General features: G+C 53.8%; 6 protein-coding genes across 6 annotated transcripts; 1 reads left to right on the top strand and 5 right to left on the bottom strand.

Annotated features, from left to right (window-relative positions):
- Positions 1-3: 3 nt before the first annotated feature.
- GT037_007729 (14-3-3 protein) lies at positions 4-1,303 on the bottom strand (the record flags this gene model as incomplete). The annotated part of the gene is made up of 8 exons (XM_038932776.1): positions 4-384; positions 439-526; positions 577-851; positions 936-947; positions 1,003-1,022; positions 1,077-1,123; positions 1,176-1,183; positions 1,292-1,303. The coding sequence occupies 8 exons, from the start codon at positions 1,301-1,303 to the stop codon at positions 4-6; spliced, it is 843 nt and encodes a 280-aa protein (XP_038784277.1).
- Positions 1,304-2,440: 1,137 nt separating this feature from the next.
- On the bottom strand, positions 2,441-7,489 carry GT037_007728 (uncharacterized protein; the record flags this gene model as incomplete). Its single annotated transcript, XM_038932775.1, has 4 exons — positions 2,441-2,870; positions 3,689-4,185; positions 4,233-4,839; positions 4,890-7,489. 4 exons carry the CDS (start codon positions 7,487-7,489, stop codon positions 2,441-2,443), a joined length of 4,134 nt encoding a protein of 1,377 aa, XP_038784276.1.
- Positions 7,490-8,426: 937 nt separating this feature from the next.
- Positions 8,427-13,988, bottom strand: GT037_007727 (ornithine decarboxylase; the record flags this gene model as incomplete). The annotated part of the gene is made up of 3 exons (XM_038932774.1): positions 8,427-9,487; positions 9,539-9,832; positions 10,958-13,988. Coding segments are annotated over 3 exons (4,386 nt in total), but the record flags the coding sequence as incomplete, so codon positions are not given.
- Positions 13,989-15,991: 2,003 nt separating this feature from the next.
- On the top strand, positions 15,992-16,985 carry GT037_007726 (fk506 suppressor sfk1; the record flags this gene model as incomplete). The annotated part of the gene is made up of 2 exons (XM_038932773.1): positions 15,992-16,139; positions 16,189-16,985. 2 exons carry the CDS (start codon positions 15,992-15,994, stop codon positions 16,983-16,985), a joined length of 945 nt encoding a protein of 314 aa, XP_038784274.1.
- Positions 16,986-17,469: 484 nt separating this feature from the next.
- Positions 17,470-18,864, bottom strand: GT037_007725 (pre-mrna-splicing factor spp2; the record flags this gene model as incomplete). Its single annotated transcript, XM_038932772.1, has 1 exon — positions 17,470-18,864. One exon carries the CDS (start codon positions 18,862-18,864, stop codon positions 17,470-17,472), a length of 1,395 nt encoding a protein of 464 aa, XP_038784273.1.
- A 446-nt stretch (positions 18,865-19,310) lies between these two features.
- On the bottom strand, positions 19,311-21,099 carry GT037_007724 (uncharacterized protein; the record flags this gene model as incomplete). The annotated part of the gene is made up of 6 exons (XM_038932771.1): positions 19,311-19,619; positions 19,667-20,518; positions 20,568-20,699; positions 20,753-20,839; positions 20,891-20,962; positions 21,010-21,099. The coding sequence occupies 6 exons, from the start codon at positions 21,097-21,099 to the stop codon at positions 19,311-19,313; spliced, it is 1,542 nt and encodes a 513-aa protein (XP_038784272.1).
- Between the last annotated feature and the right edge of the window lie 175 nt (positions 21,100-21,274).

Genomic DNA, 21,274 nt, shown 5'->3' with positions numbered 1-21,274 from the left:
TGCTTAAGCGGCAGGAGCAGGGGCGGCAGCAGGTGGCTGCTCGTCGGCCTTGGGCTCAGATGCAGCCGGTGCATCCTCGGTGGTCTTGGCCTCCTCCTTGGGTGCGTCAGTGGCACCGGCGGCCTCGCCCTCGTTGCCGTCTGATGACGTCCAGAGAGTGAGGTTGTCACGGAGGAGCTGCATGATGAGGGTGCTGTCGCGGTAGGACTCCTCGGAGAGAGAGTCAAGCTCAGCAATGGCGTCGTCGAAAGCCTGCTTGGCAAGGTGGCAAGCACGGTCGGGCGAGTTCAAGATCTCGTAGTAGAAGACCGAGAAGTTCAGCGCAAGGCCGAGACGGATGGGGTGGGTAGGTGTGAGCTCAGTCTGGGCAACGTCGGTGGCCGTCTGTGTGGTGGGGTTAGGTGGCTGTTATTGCACTCTGTATTGATTGCGTCATACCTTGTAGGCCTCGTGTGCAGCAGTCGCAGCAACCTTGCGCTTCTCACCGGAAGCAAATTCGGCAAGGTAGCGGTGGTAGTCTCCCTTCCTGTGCCGGTGTTAGCCTTGTTTGCCGCAGATGTAGCGGTGTGGACGCACATCTTGTGGTAGAAGACCTTGGACTCGCCAGACTCGGCCTTGGGGATGAGGGAGTCGTCGAGGACGTTGAGGACGTCCTGGCAGACCTGCTCAAGCTCGGTCTCGATCTTCTGGCGGTAGTCGCGGATGGTGCCGACATGCTTCTCAGAGCCCTTGGACTCCTCCTTCTGCTCGATCGAGGAAATGATGCGCCACGACGCGCGTCGGGTACCGACAACGTTCTTGTAGGCGACGGACAGAAGGTTGCGCTCGTCAACGGTGAGCTCACCGGCGACCTGTCTCGTGTGTTAGTCTGCGTCAGCGGAGAGCCCGCTGTGGCGAGCGCCTGCCCGTGTGGGAGCGGATGCGGTCGGGCATACCTTGGCGACTTCCTGCGAGAATATCAGCATATGAGTACAAATGAGCAGCGATGGCAGAACAACTGACCTTCATGTATGTGACCATCTCTGCAGACTGCGGTTAGCTTGCGCGGCCGTAGCTGGGAGCGCGCGGAGACTTACCATCGTAACGCTCAGCCTGTTCGCACAGCCGGGCGAGGAAAGTCTTGCTATTGCGACGTCAATTACGGGCGGGCGCTGGATGCAACAGCTGTCTCGTACCTCTCACGCTGTCTGGCGTTAGTCCATGTCGCTGGCTTGTAGTTTATCGGGGCTCAGAGGGGCATCCCGCCGGGGGACAACAGCGGGGGAAATGGGGCAGAATCAGCACCACGTACCTCAGTCGCCATTGTGATGGTTGAGTTGATGTGTGTTTGGGTAGTCGGGAGACTGTGGGGGTGGGTGCAGATGCGTATGGAAGGATAGACGGTGGGCGGACTTGTTGAGGTGTTTGTGTGGATCAACGAACAGAAGAGGATCGAAGTTGTTTTGAGGAAGCGAGCGTCTGCCCTAAGACAGACCGGGGGGCCGTGCGCAGAGCGAACAACACCACCCCGTCGACTGCGCCTTCCCCCAATTGGCGCCTGGGCTGCCCTTCACATGATGTCTTGCCCCGTTTACACGCTGGCACAGCTTCCTTGACACCCTTCATGCTCCTCACCACTATCAACTGTCGCTCTATCGCCCCTACAGTTGCGCCCCAATGTCAGCCCTCCATGCCATGTTCGGGGGAGGGAGCTGGCGATGAGGGGTACACGGGCACGTGAGCAGCTCCAGGGTCTGCCCTTTCACCGGCCACCCCCTTCAGCTACCTCACTCGCTCCCCAAAGTCTTGACTTGATTCGCGGCTTGTGCCATTGCGTCGTCCTGCACTCATCTTACTCCAGTTTGCCTTCAACGTCTACTTCCACCCGTCACACCAGTCGAGCTCTGAAGCGCGGCCGCCAGCAAGAGGCTGGCTCCTAGACTGCCGTCCCATGTCCAAGTGGGGGCCAATCAGTGCACCTTGGAAACAGCTAGAAAACCTGGACGGAAGCTGTTGCGTTGCGACCTCTCTGCGCCATGATTCGTGTCACGTTGCGGTCAAGTACCACGGCCAAATCCCATAGACCAGAGCCGCTAGCTCTCCGTGTCACATGTGGCTGATGCACATGTATCCACACAGCAGCTGCACGCTACTCAATATCGGCGCGCATGTTGTGAATTTGCCTGAATACCAAGGCAGTCGTTTGTATCTAACTGTTCACACGGGCAGCGTTGTTCCCGCCTGCTGCATATGCACGCCACAACGTCTTATCTAAAACCAACCGTTTTCATCTCGGCATCACCTCATCGTGCACGGCTGCCATGGGGCCCTTCGTCCGTTGCACCCGTCAACTGCATTGACGGGTACTGTAGCACATTTATGGCGCGGCGCAGGGCCATAGCTGTGCACTGGAGCTTTGTAGCTCTTTGAAGCTGTTTCATAACTGCCATTGCATCGTGCTTCACATTAACAACCGCCACACACCCAACATCAACGCCGCAGTACCAGTGCAGACTCCCATCAGCCACTGTAGCGTTGAGAATTTGACGGCCTCTAGCCTCTCCCTCAGCTGCGCCGTCTCCTGCTCGATCCTTGTCTCCGTCTCCTTGAGCTTCAGTTCCTGCACGTTTGCCTCTTCTCTAATGCGCCCCTTCTCCAGGTTCAAGTCTAGCCTCACTGATGCCTGTGTCCGTTGTATCTCGTCCCGCAAGCGCGAATTCAGCTTTGCGAGCTCATTTGTAAGACGCTCATGCGATGCACGCGTGAGGCTGGATTCAGTCGAGTCGGCCGTCATGAGTTCGGAGCGGAGTTTGGCAAAGTCGACTTTCTGCGTGTAGGTGGCTTTCTCTTGGTCTTCACGAAGGACCATGGTGCGTGTGAGGTTTTGGATGCTGTACAAGTCAGTTGGCCATTTATGAAAAGTCGTGCAGTGACTTGCCTCTCCTCGATTACATCGCCGAGAACCCTCATCATGCCCTCGGCTTGCTCTTCTGTGAACCCTTCCTCCTTCAATCGCTGCACAAACTTGAGCGTATCGAAGTGATGATCCTTGGAATGCTGTGCAGTTGCGCTGAAGTTGCGCCGAAACTCCAGAGCCAATGCATGACCGCTTGCATATTGTGGTGATGTCTTTGGCCACAGTGTACGTCGTGTTCGTGCTTGGAGTGGTAATGACTTCGGAAAGGCAGCGCGACTCTCGGAAGCTATACAGGACCTATGCCGACCCTGCTCCAGTGCAGCCAACGCTGCTGGCCGTGACACCCTGGCGGGCCATGATATCTGCGGTAGAAGGAATCGTGGTATCGCTGTCGCTTGTCTTGCAGGAGCTGCCATGTTGTGGATGTTGTGGTTTCGGTCCCGTCTCGCTGTCGAGAATTCAAAGGCCGCGGATAGCCATAGCCAAGCCTTGCAGATGTCATTGCCGAATTGGGAAAACCATTCCACCCCTCCAAGACTCTACAAAGGTTCGAGCTTACGAGATTTCTGTTGAGATTATCATTAGAGGAGCTTGGTCATGTGCCGTTGGTGAATGCATAGAAAAGCTGTTCATCATTGCTTGATATCATATTGAAAGAGTTCGCCCAACATTCCACCCTGAAAGCATATACAACGCTTGCTATGCATCCTATCGCTGAATAAGAAGAAAACAGAAAATCAACCATCCGTCTATCTACCATATTCCAAGCTGGGCACGATGACTGGTCCGTACTTCATGGGCGCACTATATCCACCATCGTTTTGCACCATAAAGTCGACTGCCAGGCTCAACTTACCACTACCGTGCCCAGGGACCGCCTGACCAAACGTCCCATTAACGATCTCTGGATCATAAATGACGCATGCAACGTAGTTCCTTCTTCCCATTAGTCTCTTGTACTCTCTTGGCTGACCGTTGACATCTTGAGTGAAGATTTCCATCATGTCTTCCTTGGTGTCGCTCGGTTGATTGTTGCTGCGATGTCCGTTCTGGGGTACGTAGAGGGCACGGTTGTTATGGAGTAGTCGCAATACATAGTTTCCAGGCGGACCGTTGACCACTGATGATGAGATGATTTGGTACATTGTCTTGTGGTCTTGAGGTCTCGACGGGTCGTGAACAAGACCAGCACCACAACAGTCGACCGCACCAGAAAAGAACGTCATCCGTAACGACTTGTTGTGGGCGATGCCTTGGAGTGTCCGGATCAAGTACGTTCGCTCAAGGTCCTACGACATGTTAGTAAATTGGATCACAGTAGTTAGGAGCTACCAACCTTTGAATCGTGCGTCCACTGATCTCTTAGCTCGTCAAGCAGATCAATTTCTCCGAAAGGACTCAAGACTCCACTCATCAGACCGGACTTGCCAATAGCTTTCTTGACAGAATTGAAGCCATCGCCAACGACACTCTTAGCGCCAACGACACCAGCGACACCAGCCGTCACCTTTCCAAGCATGTTGAAAGTGCCAGTGACGGCTTTCTTACCAGTGGCCATTGAGTGAGCGAGATGTTCCACAGACTCCAGGCGAGGATACACAATAGGAACAGGAACCATCCAGATGCAGTGCTGAACACTCGGCGGCAATGTCGCAACTTTAGGGAAGATACCTTGATACGTCGGCCCTGCCATGACTTGATGCGGGTTGCGTTCAGAACGACAATCAGGCCCAACAACTGTGACACAAGGACCCAGGTACTTAATAAAATGCCAGCCTGTACCTGTAACAGTGAAAAGGTCCATGTCGTTGTTGACATTTCGGAGGATCTCCAGCGTCGTGTGGTGTTGGAAGAGCAGGTACATCTCAATACCCAATCTTCCGATGTTCTTGAACATGTTCGAGAACTGCATGTACTCAGGATATGATCCAAAGCCATCGAAACTAGACATCGTTAGAACTGCTTGCTAATTCACACTCAAAAATACACTTACATGTCATGGTCATCCAGAGCAAGGATGTGAGGTATCTGTGCAAACGCTTCACGCAAATGTGGCTGATCGAAGTGACTTGTGTAGTAATGGAAATATGCGTGGCAAACATCTTCTTCGTGCTTCGCAGTCCACGGCGCATTCTTCCGGATCTCTTTCCCACTTGTCGCCGTCCATTGCTTTAAGAGGGGAAGTTCTTTCCATAGTCGGTCGGCGTAAATCTGGCCACCAAGACCCAGCTGTACATGGAAGCCACCACACTCGGCATTCTTCTGTAGGATATCCTTCCACATCAGACCTACACCGCCGAGCTTCGCTCTCTCGTTAGCATTGACATTCAATGCAAAGTCGTTGCCAGAATGAGCGATGAATCGCCAGCTTGTCTCATGTCGTCCTGCTACCAAGAATTCAAAGCGAGTGCAGCCCAGGTGGGAAGTGATGGCATAGGTCCATTTCGCTGCATGCTCTTCTTCCATCCTCAGGTCGATATCATATCGATAAAAGATCCATGTTTGATGTGTGTAGATAGGATTGGCCTTGAGTTGTCGTGGATTAGGGGACAAATCTGTGCTCTGATGAATGTGAATTGTAGGTGGATGGGGCGTGTTTGTGATAAGTAGGATTGAACCTAGCCACAGACCCCGTTCAATGTCCATATTGGTGTATCTGAGGTAGGGTCCAAAGTAGACACCATTTGTAGGAGCGACCTTGTATTGATCCACACCAGCCACCGGAGGTGGCCCAGTGAAGCCGGCGGTAGTGGTTGGAGTTGCAAGCGGTGCCATGCCAAAGTCTCCAGGAAAAGTAGCAGTTTGTGGAGCAAAGCCAGGCGATGCGATGGGGGCCTTGCCAAAGGACGGAGATGCCAAAGGACCGCCAACGAATGTACCTGTTGGAGACATGGGCTCGTTCAAGTTCAAAGGTGTCGGGCCTTTGGGAAACTCCCACTGTGTAGATTGTGTGGGCAAATGAATATAGTAATACTGGCCGGAGCTGGGGTCCAGATGTGCTATCCAGCCCTCAGGAAGCGGCGGAGGCGAGGCCGGCCCGGGTCCTGGACCAGGAGCCGGACTTGGTGTGTGGGTGGGCTGGGCAGTTTGTATTTGGGGAGGGAATTGGTTTTGCGTAGGCGTTGGTGCGACCACGGTAGCAGGTTGTGAGGGTCCAGGTTGCGGGCGCGTATCGTTGGCAAACGCAGGATGACCTTGGTTGGGGTCAGAGAAACTAACGCCTTGAGCTACTGGTTGTTGGCCCTTTTCGTTGGGATAGCTGTTGGCTTGTCCTGTTGGCGGGGTTGTGATACTTGAGTACGCTGGTGGTGGCTCTTCATTCAGGTTCATACGTCCCATCTCGTGATTGAGTGGGTGTTCTGGAGGTACGTTTGTATGCGGAACATTTGTAGGAGGAGGCGAAAATCGAGTGTTTGGTGCCTGTGGAAGAGGACCCTGTGGAGGAGTGCTCGAGGGAGGAACCTGATCCATACCCTGGTATACCGCCGGTGGACCATGTGGATTGCCTCCAGGTTGCTCGGTGGGTGTCCATGGTCTCCTCACTGGTTGTTGCTGGCTCGGCTGTGGGGTTGAGAGAGCGGGTCTGGGCTGCTGGTTGGCATAGATCTGGTTGCGCTGAGCAGCTGCCGCGTTCTGAGCACTTTGCGCTTGGAGGTTGGTGAGGGTGGAGGTTCCTGCAATGCCAGCTGCGGCAAAGCGCGCTTCTATGCCACCGCCAGAGGGAGGAATAATGGGTGTCTCGGGGGGTGGTGGAGAGCCTCTCTGTGCCCTTACAGTGGACGTCGAAGCAGTGGAGCTCATGCGATTGACGTCCATAGGCGTAGGCACCTTGAGCACCGGCTCGTTCTGGTTAGGACCTGTGTATACGACAGGAACAGCGGGAGCTGCAGGAGCTGCGCTGGGGCCGGCAGCGGGCGGGGGGAAGTACTGCTGGTGGTACTCAGGGTATGGGTTGTTCGCGCCTACGTCTTCACTGCCCTTTCTCTGTGGCGCCTTCTGGAACAGACCCTCTTTGTCAGGAGTCTCTGGGCCTGGCGAGTCTGGGAGTGGCTTTGGCGCTGTTCCTCTCCGCTCTGCCAGGCGTGAAGGCTGGATGGAGCCATCTGGATTCCTTGCGCCATAACCACTTATCGTCGGTCGGTTGGGGTCGTTGGCGTCGAAGCGAGCACGCTGGCTGGGCGACGTGGGACTGGGTCCTGTCGCACTGGAACCTCTCCTTCGCCCATCGGCGCTCTCAGGGGGCGTGGCATTCTTCGCACGGCGCTCCCTCTCGCTGAGCGGCGTATATCTGCCTGTGCCTAGGGTGGGCTGCACGTTTGGCGGCCGATCCGTGTCGGGGTAGGGAAGAGGGGCGTTGGGCGGACTTGTAGGCGGCGCGGGGAACGAGGGCATGGGCGGAGGGCGCGAGAAGGCGGGCTGGCTCGAGCTGCCGGCCGAGTCTGTTCGCGGGGGCGGGCTCTTGCCATCGCGACCCTTTTGTATCCTCAGAGGACCAACCGTGGGAATGATGGGCGTGTCAGGGTTGTTGTTGTTGCTGTTGTCGTATCGCAGGAAGAGCTCCTCGTCCGGCCGGCCCTGCTTGCGCCCGTCCATGGTGGTGGAACGCGCGACTATGTGGGTTTACAGCGACAGTACCTGATCGCCGGCGATGGCAGGCGTAAACTTATTTTTGGCGACGGGTGCGGATAGCTCGACGTGCGCAGGGTGTGGGTGTGGATGGCTGCTGCTGTGGGTGGGGTAGTGGCTCGTGGCTCGTGGCTCAATACATATGACGCTGCCGGGCGAGGGGTGCATCAATGGTACATGAATCCGGACCCCTAGGTTTATATGCGAGAAAAAGACGGACCACGGCAAATACGCCTGTCGCCTGCTTGTTCCTACGCGATACTGCTGACTTACGTAGCCTGTCGACCATGGCCCCCTCTAAGAGTTGGGCTGCGGCGGGTCTCTCTATACCCATCACCCTGGGCCTCTGAGCGCTGTCCCGTGTGATTGGGCATGTCGACTTTACGCGCTGGCGACCGAATTTGCGGCCACTCCTGATCACACTTGGCGGCGCATACGAGCAGCATCCAGTACCTGATGTGGCACGCGCTACCACCTTGTCCCAGCGAATCAAACCCTCTATCCCCTCAAGCTGTCTGTGGCTGGTGACCTCCACGATCATCGACGCATGGCGGGCCGCGCAGTGCAGCGGGCCGAAATCTCTGTCAACATCCGCAAGGCACGAGTTTTCACTGCTCGGCAGTTTCATCTCTCCAGACATCCCAGCCATCTCTGCGCAAGTAAGAAGGCGCCAGTCATATAGGTAAGAAACACGGTTAAGAGCAAACACGCCAGATACGACACCAATCGAGGCTCAGCGCACCATATTCCGCAATATACGTTGTTTAGGATTATGAAGAACGCAACATCTATAGAATCTATCAAACTTTTAATCAAACGTTTCCCGCCCTTCTCCCCTTTCTGCAAGCCCGCCATTACACGTCTGTCAGATACGTTCGCAAAGAACAACACTCCACTAGAACATCTACATGTCCATAAGAGCGGCAGCACCAGACTCGCTGCACACGTAGACAACCTCGTGGCTGTCGCTGAAGCCGTTGAAGCGAGTAGCAGAGCACTTGGTGTATGCGCCCATTTCTTCAAAGTAGAGCCAATCACCGACATCGAGTAACTCGGGGAAGGTGCATGAGGATGAGATGACGTCGATACCGTCGCATGTCGGACCCCAGATGGAGTACTCGACCTGGGACGGAGTGTCGTATCCAGAACGACGCACATCGTACAGGACGTCGTTGCCGTTCTTCAGTACACGCGGCACAGGGTGCTGGTGATCGAAGATGATGCTGGAGAAGTTGCCGTAGACACCGTCGTTGAGGTACAGCATGTATGAAGTAGTGCCGAGGGTAGCATCAGTAACAGTGCGACGAGCGATGACGTGACACGCGATGGTGAAGGCCGTGGAGACATAGTAGCGTCCAGGCTCCCCAATGACGCGGATGTGGGGCGGGAAGTACTCATCCAAGGCAGTAGACAAGACTGCGGCCATGGGCTCGAAGGTGACATCGCCGGTAAAGCCGCCGCCCACATCCAGGGTATGCATGTTGAAGCCGAGCGCAGACGCCTGGTCGAAGACAAACCGAGCGTCCTGAACAGCCTTGATGAAAGCCTTGGGGTCCGATGCGCCAGAGCCAACGTGGAACGCAACTCCAACAACATCGAGCTCCAACTTCTTGGCTAGCTCCAAGAGCTCTGCAGTCGTGTCCAAAGCAGCGCCGAATTTCTGGCTGAGTCGGCACAAGCTGGCCGAGTCATCAGTCAGGATGCGCAGGTACAGCTCGGCGTCGGGGAAGAGCTGCTTGGTCTTGTAGAGCTCATCAGCATTGTCGAATGTCATCTGCTTGACACCAGACTGAGCGGCGTAGCGAACATAAGACTTGGTCTTGCAGGGCTGCGCATAGATGATGCGGGAAGGGTCGACGCCCAACTTGAGCACTGTCTCAATCTCGTTCTTCGAGGCACAGTCGAAGCCGAGGCCGAGCGCAGTCATAAGGCGCAGCACTTGGGGGTCAGGGTTGCACTTGACGGCTGCGACATGTTAGCGGCGTCCCAGGACGACATGGAGTGCGGTCGACTTACCATAGTGCGGCTTGACACGGCCTAGATTCTTCTTCCAGCGCAGATGCTGGCGGTAGACCTCGCCCAGGTCGGCGACGAAGAAGGCATCTTCCTCGCCCACACTGCAGGTATCAGGATCAATAGCCTCGACACGGCTCTTGAGAGCGTCGGCAATCAGCTGCTTGGATTTCCAGGCGCCATGATTGTCAACACTACCAGCGGGATAGGTGCTGAACGACTGTATGTCTTTCAACGGGAACTGGTATTCTTCGGTAGTCGTGAGAGCAGAAGGTGCCATGCCCTTGGTGATGGGTGCTGACAGTCTGGTGGTTGAGTGGGTTATTGTGCCGGAGCGTTAGGCCGCGTTAAGGTGGCTTGAAGGGTGCGAAGCCGAGGCTTGGTGTTGGGCGAGGTCTGGCCGCTTCCTCTGCGAGAGGAAGAACCGCTGATGGCGTCCTATGCGGCAGCTGAAGTTCGGGCTGCTCGAGTGTCTGGGTTGGAGACAGAAAGAAAAGACGCTCAAGCTCCTTCTTAGACGGCGACAAGACGCGGAGGGGGGATGTTGTTGAAAACGTGTGGCGCTGGTCGAGCAGAGACAACTTGAAGGTTGAGCAGGATCAGGGCCGAAGCCGTAGTGAGACGGGAGCCTTTGACGCGACCAAAGGCTGTCGGATGCAGGGGCTGGGCAGCAGCGAACGGGCAGACGGTCGCTTTATAGGGGACGACGTCTGGCAGGCGGTGAATATGGGGAATGGGTGAAGTGTAGGAGGAAGGGAGGCGATGGCGGGGAGCTGGAGTGACAATTTTCGCGCAGTTCGGTTGTGGTCCTGGAGTCTTGGACCGAACATTACTTAACATCCCTGCGCCGTCCTCGACCTGCAGCCACTAGCATTTCAGTCTGACATCACCGAGGCTCGTGCATGTAGCCCAGTGGTGCCTGATCGGCTCGATGGCACGCAGCGAGGCTGAGCGCTTGTCTTGCGCAAAAAACCGCGCATCCCGTGTATGCCCAATGCGACTCGCCTGCCTTGTGCGCCGACTTGCTCACTCAACACCCCAGGTCAGTTCACGAGCACATGTCAAATGGCGCACGCCAACTGCAAGGCCAACTGTCGGATGCGATATTTCTATATTATTTCGTTGCTTGATTTGTCGAGTCGTAAATACAATGCGGGCCCATGCAATATCAACTCAAAACAGCAAGAACTCCATGACCCCCCCCCCCCATCCCAGTACCGAAATGCCGCTCTGTACGCGTGAATATATATGAAAATGGAAAACATTCGTAACAAAGATAATGCAGCAATGAGTAGCTGCTTCTACATGCGCGAGATCAGGACTGGTAGTGAATCATGATTGGGACATCGGAAAGGTCCACGCCGTATTGGTGCTGGTAGTGCAGCGACTTGACCGATGCGTGGCTGTGGAGAGATCGCGTACCTGCGCTGCCTCCGATGCCTGCCCCGCGTTCGTAGTTGTACTCCAATCCCCCACTGAACCGATCCCATTTCGACATGTTGTTGGGAGCCTTGGCTTGTTTTGGTGGAGTTGTCTGGGGGCTTCTTTGAGGAGTCGCCTCGACTGGGGTTCCATTGACGGCTGTGAGATCCGATTCTGATCCCATGTCCAAGTTGACGTCTGAATACAAACGTTCTCCCAAAGTCCTACGGCGCTGCTTCCAGATCTGCGAGTGCGTCTCCCAACTCACGGGAGTCTGGGAAAGCCTCTGCGGGATTGAGTCGTATTTGCCCACAGGCTGGGACATCCTCTGGCTGCGAGAATTCATGCTGGGAGCGGCCCGGGGTCCCTGAGGCTTAACAGGTTTCGGAACGGTAAGCCTGGTAGTGTCGATAGAGGGCACTGGTGGCACATCGACGCTCTGCGGGCGAAGCTTCGAAGCAGTGGCCTCGCCGGATTCCCTGTGCAGACTGTGGTAGCTTTTTCGTCGCTGCTGGGGAGGTGGCTTCCGTCCAGCGACGGATAGATCCTTGCTATGGAGGCGCGCAAACTCCGCCGCAGCCTTGCTGTCCATGCTCACCATAGACTTTGCTCGGGGCAAAGAATTGCCAAGTTGGTGCGGGTGGGTAGGAGAACTCACGCTCTCCCTGCGAATGTCGGGTGTGGCAATATCATACGGGGAATTACCAAGAGACGTGGTGATAGTACCCAGATGAACCACGTCGAGTGCGGCATGCTCAGGTTCTTTCTCAACCTGGTTCTTTCCAGATGAAGACTTTCTCCGGAAGAATGATAGACTCCTTCGACGACCATGAGCAGGGGGCGTAGGTGGTCGCTCTGGCTCCAACTCAGCCAACTGCTTGAATTCGGTTTGGCCGTGATCAGGGCCGTGATCAGCAGGCTCGTCTGCGACAACATGTTCCTTTGTTGGATAGGTGTGCGTCAAGCAATCGATTCCTGGGGTGTTCGATACGCGTCGTTCAAACTTGGCACGCACCCTGGTTGGCACCTCAGGGATTGTCCCTTCTGGAATTGGCTGGCAGGACTGAACAACTGGGTGCTCCGGCTGTGACTGGCGCCGCTTATGGAAACGCTTCTGCGACTTCGAAGATGCACTGTCGAACGATGCTCGCGAACCAAGGGATCTAGGCGTGTTGGGTGAGTCCAGAGACTCCGACGCCGAAGACCTGGCAGAAGAACTAGTAGACGGAACTGGGCTGTTCAGCGCTGGTACATGGTGGGCCATCTGTGCGTGCCGTGTAGCTCGAGCTGGTGAGTGTCCATCAGAGTCACTGTTTGCAGACGACAGGTCGGCGTCCTGGTGACTCTTCTTTGCAAGGACAGAACGTCGAATTCCTTGTTCCTGGCTTGCATCGAACATTTGAGGAGAATCGCTACACCGATGACATAGGATCGAGGTAGCGTTCTCCGACTGTTCTTGACCCATTTTCCTGAGACTCACAGCGGATGAGTAACCAGAATCGGTCGTTCGTGGTGGTGGTCTCTGATTAGCCTTGCTCTTTGGTTTCGGCGCGGTGGGCGCATTTGATGTTGCAGAAGGATTCGAAACTTTGATCTCAGGCTGAGGCTTGGGTTCCTCAACGGCAGTCTCCCTGACACTGCGAGGAGTTCTCATTATATCAGCCGAATCACTGTTTTCTGGCCGGAAGAACATAGCGGTTTCCTCGGATGCGAAGAAAGGGCTTAATGGTATGTCGGCTTGATAGCTCTCTGCAATTTCAGATGCGCTCTGCTTGCGCTGGTGCGAATGTCGATGGGACTTTTGAGACTCGTCTTCGGTAAGCGGGTTTGGCTCCCTTGGACAAGAGACCGACTCAGCTGAAACACCACTAGCCGTAATCTCTGGATCATAAGGAGTGGGCATTTCGTTTGCTTCCAGTTCGTAGAGCGGGGAAGGCGTTGAGACAACAGCTGACTTGCTCCTTGTATGGGCCCGTCGACGTGTGGACTTCATAATAAGTGGGCTGGAGCTGGCTTCCGTTGCTGAGAAGTAGTCATCGTCCACTGACTTTTGCCCTTCAAGAGCTCTTGCGCTGGGTACGGGCGATGCTGCGCCATTCGTGACTACAAGAGTTCCTAGCTTCAAGCTTCCCAGATGCGCATAGTCCTGCTCCGAAGGTGTAACGGCTCGAGCAGTAGTGGACTCACGAGCTTCGTCAGACAAACGAAGCACTGTCTGAGGGGCCAAGTGAGAGTTCCCCTTCGGCTTGGACTGCCATTTTGCCTCTTCTTCGGCATCGAGTTTGGGAGCTTTCCACGAATTCCACGTCCTCCGGCGCCCTTCAACTGGTGAATGTCTGGTGCCTACTCCAGGCGTCTGGATGATTGATTGTCGACGTGTGAGCGAAGAAGAAGACCTGTCAACTAACGAAGTTCTTCGACTGACGGGTGCCTCAGTCACTGGCAGTGCATGCTCTTCAGGTGCTTCTAACACTTCTTGCAGCGCCGCAAGTTCTTCTGGCGTACCATTCTTTTTGACTTGTTGTAGAAGTCGAATTGCCTCAGCGATATCGACATGTGACACAGAAGCCAAAGACAGCTTTGAATCCGCCAGACCAGCAAGCTGAGCTGCGGAGCCTTGTTTACTTCCAAAACACGACAATGAATTCGATCGTGAATTGGTCCTGGAGTTGGTTCGCGAGTTTGATCTCGAAGCGACTGTCGATGCACGACCACGCGTCTTCGCAATCTCCCCTAAACCATCATCCTTGTGCATCCAGATGTTGGGGTCGAATTCGGTGGCAGTAGGTGAAAGTAGGGCGTCTTTGATTTGCTGGCGCCCTTCAGGGCTGAGGTCTGCCGGTCGCGAAGTTATGGGCTGTGGTGAGTCGACCTTTACAGCTCCACTTGCGGAATTGGTGTTGGTCTTCGGTTTGGAAAGCTTGTTGTGATTCGTGCTACTGGGTTGGTTCCCCATGTTGACAGGTGGTAGTGGGGTTAGAGAGCGACGGCGCTCAAGACTATTGGGAACGATGCATCGGGATTGTGATAGCTAAAGAACGAGTTAATGGTAGTTCGTGCCTGCTGGACAGAATGTCAGTCCCGCGGCATACCTTTATAAAGCTCTAGGAGGATGCAACGTTATCTATCCGGAGGCTGGCGTGAAGATATGAAAGCGTAGTCCGGTGGTACACTAGGACTGGCGGACCATGTGGAGGGATATCGAAGAATAAGTAATATGTCCCCGCGCGAACAGGCGTCTAGTGCAGTCGGCTACAAGTGTCAAGGATGCTGGGCCTGGAATTACGAGTGCTGCATGTTGCAGGCAAAGACAGAGCTGGTCTAAGTAACAACAAACTTGGAAGAAGCTCGACATGAAACCGGACAATCCAGGCTACATCGAGGATTGAAGTGATCTGCCAATCAAGATCGCTCAACGCACGAGCACCGAAGCCAATCAAGGCGGGGCGTCGTGCTGCATGCGCAACGCGAAGGCTGGATCCCAGCTGCTTTTTGCCGTATCGGTGAACCTAACGGCTATCGGACCTCTGCAAGTCTCAGGCCATGGCAAAGTGAGAAGTCCAGCATCCACAAGTCGTGCCATGACTTTGCATGATCCACACCAGGAAAACCTGACCGGAGTGGCCTGCTGTGGCCGTGCCGATTTACGCGTCTCGTGATATATAGAGTGGCTGTGCGCCCCGACAGTGCCTGGCCATGCTATTGCCAGTTTGCTGGTGTTCCCTGGTCCATGCATGAACAGTTCGCGCGGTACCGTCGTCCTTCCTTTTGCTGCAACTCTTGTTGCGGACACATGAACCTGTCGATCTCGGGTTGAGCAAACCGTGGGTAATCTCCGATCAACAGTCCCATCTTCATTTGAGCGTCGCATCGTGATTGCCCTAGGATCCTCCTGGCCACGCACATTATCACCGTCGCCACGTACCTGCAGGACAAGTAGTCACCGCTATTCCCCTACCAGCCATGGGACAACTGGCAGCATACTTTTGTTGGACGAAAAAACAGCAGTAAGTATGCTGATTAGGTTGGACGTCCGGAGCGCGACAGACACGATACAATTACGCAGCGCACCTACCAAGGCTCTGGATAAAAGCCCGGGTCCGTTGACTGGCCTCGAAACCATATTGCATGCTGGTATACACTTGCGCCAGCAACAGGCCATGTTGGAGTTCGGCATGGTCTTATAGGGCTTTTCAAGGCCGAAGCGCTGAGGGCCTGGATGTTGCACATGCTTAGCAGCGCTCCACCTGGCAACGGAATGACAGCCGCAAACAGGCCGCGCAGTACTGCCGAACATTACAGATCACATGGACCAGTCGATGTCAGGTTTCTTGTTACGACACCAGCCTGGTCCATGGGGGTTCCACCATAGCGTCGACGTTGAAACTCTGTGTTGTATTTGAGCGAGGTCGAGTTTTGCGACGCTTCGCTTGGAAATCTGCCATCAGTGATGCATGTGGCGGTCCTGGACGCGTGAGAGACAGGGCGTCAGCGGCACAAACACGGCGTTGGTCCGCATCGCGGCTTTGCAGAAGCCACACCCGCAGCGGTTCACTGTCCCAACATCATCATTGCTTCGATATCAAATTTCGTCCGAAGGTATTCGGACCCGTCCATGATCTTCAATTCGACGCAATCGAAGACTCTGCGCCTTGCCCGGTGACGTTGAATAGGGCGATCGAATCGGACCCGACGGCATCTTACGCAAGCTGGCTTAGTCCTAGAGACGTGACATCATAGTCGCGTCTAGCAACAACATAGTTTGTATGAGACTTTCGTCGCGCCACGGACTGCCCATTATTCATCTCTGCCTTGGTCCCTCCTCTTTATCATAGCCCTGCTCCCTGTTGCTGATCGCGCTGTCGTCTGTTGTCTGCTTCATTTCATCACCTTACCATCTGGTCGCGTGTCGTGCTTCCCAATTCCGCAGCTTCCCATCGCAGGCGCATTGAACCTCCCTAGCAGTTACACCAGAGGGTTCATTGTTACAACATCCACATACCTCAGAGCAACGCCCAAGGAAACTCACTCGCCATGTTGGGACTTTCGTATTGGGTCGTTCCCATCTTCTCCGCAGTAGTATGGACCGCCATGCTTATCACCATGTTGGTCTATTGGGCGGCGACCGGCAAACCTCACTATTCTACAATGAGCTCAGGGCAAAACATTCCTTACATATCTGGTGAGTTGCACGATCCACACAATCAAGCACACATGCTAACGACATGAAGATATTGGTGCGGACTACCTGAAAGCTATGTTCATCGCCATGTCAGCCGTGACAGTTGTCACTTTTGATCTCGCCTTCATTTTCGAGCGCTGGCTACGACACACGAACAAACTTGCACCAAACACATCTCACTGGCAGAAAATTTACTCCCTGTGCGCTACTATTGCCGCCATTGTCGGTGCGGCCGGTCTGATACTGCTCACCATCTTCGATTGCAAGAACCACAACAGACTGCACAATATCTTCCTTGGTGTATTCATCATTGGTTACATCGTCTCAGCAATCTTCATTTGCTGGGAGTACCAACGTCTGGGTATCCACTACCGGGAACATTCCATCCTCAGAATCTCCTTCTGGATTAAGCTCTTTTTCATCATCACCGAGGTTTGCCTCGCCATCGCCTTTGCAGTCTGCTCCAAGCAAGGCATTTGGAACGTAGCCGCTGTCCTTGAATGGTGTGTATCCTTCATCTACTGCTTCTACGTGTTCAGCTTCTTCATCGATTTCTTACCCGCCACACGTTCAAAGCACCACCAGTCCAAGCAGACCGAGATGCAAGTGTTCGAGGAAAGCGGCGAGACAGAACGGAACCACATGGGCGATGGCGCTGCCGATAGTCAGCAATACTACCGTGGCAACTCGCAGATGGCCGTACCCCAGACCAACGGCTACACAAATGGATACACAAATGGCAACACCTATGCCAACGGGAACTCTAATGGTTATGTATCGCATACTGCGAATGGATACCCGAAGCCCGCAGTGGACCCATCCCCCCTTCCTTCGCATAATTTCTAAGTTCTCCCTGTATACCCTATTTTGTACACGTTGTTTTTGCGTTGAGCTTTTGGCAAATAGATATACCACTAGCGTTTTTTCTTATCGTTCTCAATCGTACTGCATAGTGACGGTTTTGTAATGGCGTATGCATGAAGAGTCCCGGCGGAGGACTTGTGTACGAGTAAATGACAACTAAACCGGCATATAATGAAATATGATAATACTACGTCACTGTTCTCACTTTACTATCAACAAAACTATATTGAGATATGTTCACAACAGCTATCGACTGAGACAAACGTGCTGTATACATCACATGTCCATATCCAGGTCACTTCTAGAGAACACAGATGATACGTTATTGTGGTATGACATCTTGGATTGTATGTTGGTAATATGATAGCTCGTTCATGCATATGCCATTTTCGGTGTGGTTCCAGTCCAGAACGCCAGACACATGCATAACCATACCCTCTATTGCTGTTCCTGAGCTCGGTGGGAACTACTTGTAGTATTTATTATCCCTATGCCTCTTCTTCTCGTACCTGTCCTCATCGTCATATTCCTTGTCCCTTCTCCGTTTCTTGCGATCATCGGAATCACGACTCCTACTACGATCTTTTCTATCGCTCTTCCGTTTCGAGTCCCGACTTCTACTGCGGTATCGATCACGGCGTTTGTCTCTTCGGTCGTCGGGGCTACGACTGCGTTCTCTTCGTTTTTCGCGTCTACGCTCGCTGTCGTAGTCGTCCTCCCGGGCTCGATCTTTCCGATTATCTCGGCGGCGATCGCTATCATAGTAATCGTCCTTATCTCGTCGACGGTCCTTATCTTTCCTCCGTTCGCTATCATAATCGCCATCTCGTCGACGGTCGCGGTCGCGGTCATCTCGTTTCTCTCTCCGCTTCTCACGCCTTCGCTCATCGTCCTCGCTATCATCGTGGTATCTGCTCTTGCTTCTCGGTGCCTTCTCATCTGGGATCATGCTCTGTCGCTCGAGTTTTGCCTTGAGCTCCTCTTCTGTTATAACCTCGCCAGTGTGCTTGTTCCGCAACGTAACGGGATTATAGGTCTGCGTGACCTTCTTCCCTTTGCTTTTCCCACCACTCCATTCACCAAGCTCAACGCCTACAGCAGCCTCCTCCTTTGCGCCTATGCCAAGTAGCGCTGGCCGCCGCTTGATTTCTTTCGGTTTCGCAGCAACGCCGTTCTTGCCAATTTCTTCTCCATCTTTCCAGCCCATACCACGAAGCAGCGCCGCGCCAAATCCTTCAATGGGTGTAGCTTCATAGGCTTCGAGGGTGGGAGCGTCAGGCGCATTGTGAACGTCATTCAAGAACGCATCTTCTTCCGTCTGTACGGGAATGACAAGGTCATTATCTGTGGATCTACCGCTAATTAGCGCATCGAGAGCTTTCTTCTCAAGTCGCTGCTCCTCTGTAAGGTTGTCCTGCTTCATCTCCATAGGCTCTGGCGCTCCAGCCTCCGCAGCTCCGATCTCTTGTGATTCATCCTTCTTGATAATTGTAAGTCCATATTGCACCTTCGGCTCCTCCACCTTGCTCTCATCGACAGTCTTAATCTCGGTCTGCGATTGTTGATGTGGCGCTTTCGCAAGGTGTTTTCGCCGTGCCTCTGCGCGCCAATCGCGGTTCGGCAGAGCTGGAATAATGCGAGGTCCCTCCTTCTCCTTCTTCTCATTGGCATCAAGCGCGCCGCCCTCCGCTGCGTCCCATCCTGTGATCTCTTGTTGCGTATTCGAATCGTCTGGTTCGTCGTCACCAAGTAGAAGCTTGGTTTTTTTTGTGTCTTTCTGCGCGGGAGAAGATTTAAGCCCTGGCTTTGTCTTGAGTGCCCCCAGTGACATCTTGAAGCCGCCCGATTTGGGGGCGGCCATGATGGGCTGATCTCGTGTGGAAACGCGCGCGATGCTTTATCGTATCTTTACAGTCGTTGTGAGTGAATTCGCAGAATTTCGACAGTTCCGGCGCGAAGAGGGGTGGCGAACAGCGTGAAAGGTAGAGAGAAGTTGGTGATTGCGCTGCTGTGGGAAATGTTCGCGCGGAAATCTAAAAGTTCGCGCGATGATGTAGTCTTGGCATTAGGCCTCAGCAACATGTGATCAGCAAGCCTCGGTCGCCTTCATCTCAAATTGTAACCTGGTCTCTCCTCTGAAGGCTATGCTTTGCGAAGATAATAGTTGCAGACAACAATAACTTTGGTGGTTAAGCCAGAGCGACTATGATGTCAAAGCAAAATCGGATTTGAGAGTTCTATCGCCTTTAATAAGCGAAATAATATACATTTGTTCAGCTCTAGGATAATCACACTAATATACATTTCCTACTCTTCACTTGGCAGTGGCGGGAACAGCACGCCATTGTGTGCTGTGCCCAGCTCTACGAATGGAGTTCCATAGTCTAGATCAGCGCCAGGCTTGCAGTATTCAAAGGTCCTCCGATCGTGATGTACGCCCAACTGGTCTAGTAGCATTCTTGCCTTGTTCGGCATGTATGGCAGTACTAAGATGCCTGTAATGCGAAGTGCTTCAGCAGCAAGAAAGACAATCCTGTCGACATCTTCGCCAGGCTCGCCGGGGCCGTAGACTAGAACCTTGTCCCAGGGTTTCGACATCTGAAAGAACGAGTTTGACTAAGCTTTGTCAGTAGAGTGGCAATTCGAAAAAAAGTCAGACTTACTCCTCGAATGAATTCAGCAATTTGAGACACAGCTTTGCGCGGATCGTAGGCATCAAAAGATGCGTCTACTTGCGAGGCAATTTTGGTGAGAGAATTATTCCAGAATCTGGAGCCGGGTCCTTCAGCCCACTCCTCCGTTGGCGTTCCACCAACACGTTTGACTGCGCCTCGGACGCTCCATTTCTTGCCTCGTGTAACACGAGAAGCTAGGTTGCCAAGCTGCTGGCTCAAGAACGTATTGTACAATCCGATGATGCGACGATTATCGTAGTTTGCATCGTCCTGTATACCGCCTTCACGAACCATGTAGAAGCGCATAACATCCGATCCATATCGATTAAGGGCATTGAACGGATCGACAACCCTTCCAGTTGATTTGGACATCTTAGACCCCCCAAGTGTCCAGTGAGCGTGTGTCAAGATCTTCTTCGGAAGGGGAAGTCCAAGCGCCATGAGGAAGGCCGGCCAGTAAATGCAGTGGAATCGAACAATGTCTTTACCAATGACATGACAGTCTGCGGGCCAGCCTCCAGCTTGTTCACGGCCCGGTGTCCATGGGTATCCTGCCTTGGTCGCATAGTTCATGAGCGCGTCAAGCCATACATAAATGGTTTGTGAGTCGTCTCCAGGGACTCGGATACCCCACGCGAGTCGTTCATATGGTCGAGATATAGACAAGTCCTCCAATCCCGATTCAACGGCCTGCACAACCTCCTTCATGCGATACTCTGGTGCTATCCACTTGGGATTATTCTTGTAGAACTCCAGCAGTTTGTCCTGGAATGCCGAGAGTCGGAAATGATAGTTGATCTCCGAAGACCATTCTACTTCGCTGCCCGTTTCAATGGATGTCTGCAGGTTGATCAGCTCAGACGACTACCGTTTACTAGGCAGCGCATACCATAATCTTCCTTCCTGTCGGTGGGTCGAGGTACAGTTGTACAGCTGACTGTGGGTAGAAGCATTCGTCGGTGACTGAGTACCACCCTTCATGCTTCTGCTCGTATATGAGACCCTTCTCTTGCAACAGGAACTGTCTGCCATCAGCTACCGTGGTTTTACATCAGCTGCTCCGGAGTCTCGTACCCATGCATACTCGACAGCTTCCTTGTGTTCTCTATCTGTCGTCCGGACGAAATGATCGTTCGTGATCTCGGCTTTCCGTGCAAGTTCCTTTTGTAGGTAAGCAACAATGGTGTAGATCCGCTATGCGTGTGTGCGTACCCTGAAGATCTCGGCGCCTTTATCACAAAAAAGTTTCGGATCAATGCCAGCCTTGGCGGCTGCTCGTTGGACCTACTGTAGTGTTAGTGCAATACCTTCACATTGTCAGGTAAAGCTACCTTCAGGCCATGTTCATCTGTCCCAGTACATAGCAATGCTGTCTCTCCTTTGAGCACATGCCACCGCTTGATGACGTCCGTGAGGACCATGGTATACAGGTGGCCGACATGAGGGGCAGCATTGACGTAAAATATTGGCGTGGTGATGTAGTAGGGCTTTTCGGAAGTCTGTGTGGTGATATGTCGTCGACCACAACCGCTACCATTATGGCAAGACGACGAAGCCCATAGTGATCGTCTCGAGAAGCTCAAAAACGCTCTTCTG

This window comes from Alternaria burnsii (assembly GCF_013036055.1).
Source record: "Alternaria burnsii strain CBS107.38 chromosome Unknown 693, whole genome shotgun sequence".
NCBI classification, from domain to species: Eukaryota; Fungi; Ascomycota; class Dothideomycetes; order Pleosporales; family Pleosporaceae; genus Alternaria; species Alternaria burnsii.
The sequence above is the reverse complement of the archived record's forward strand: the minus strand, read 5'-3'. Positions and strand labels throughout refer to the sequence as shown.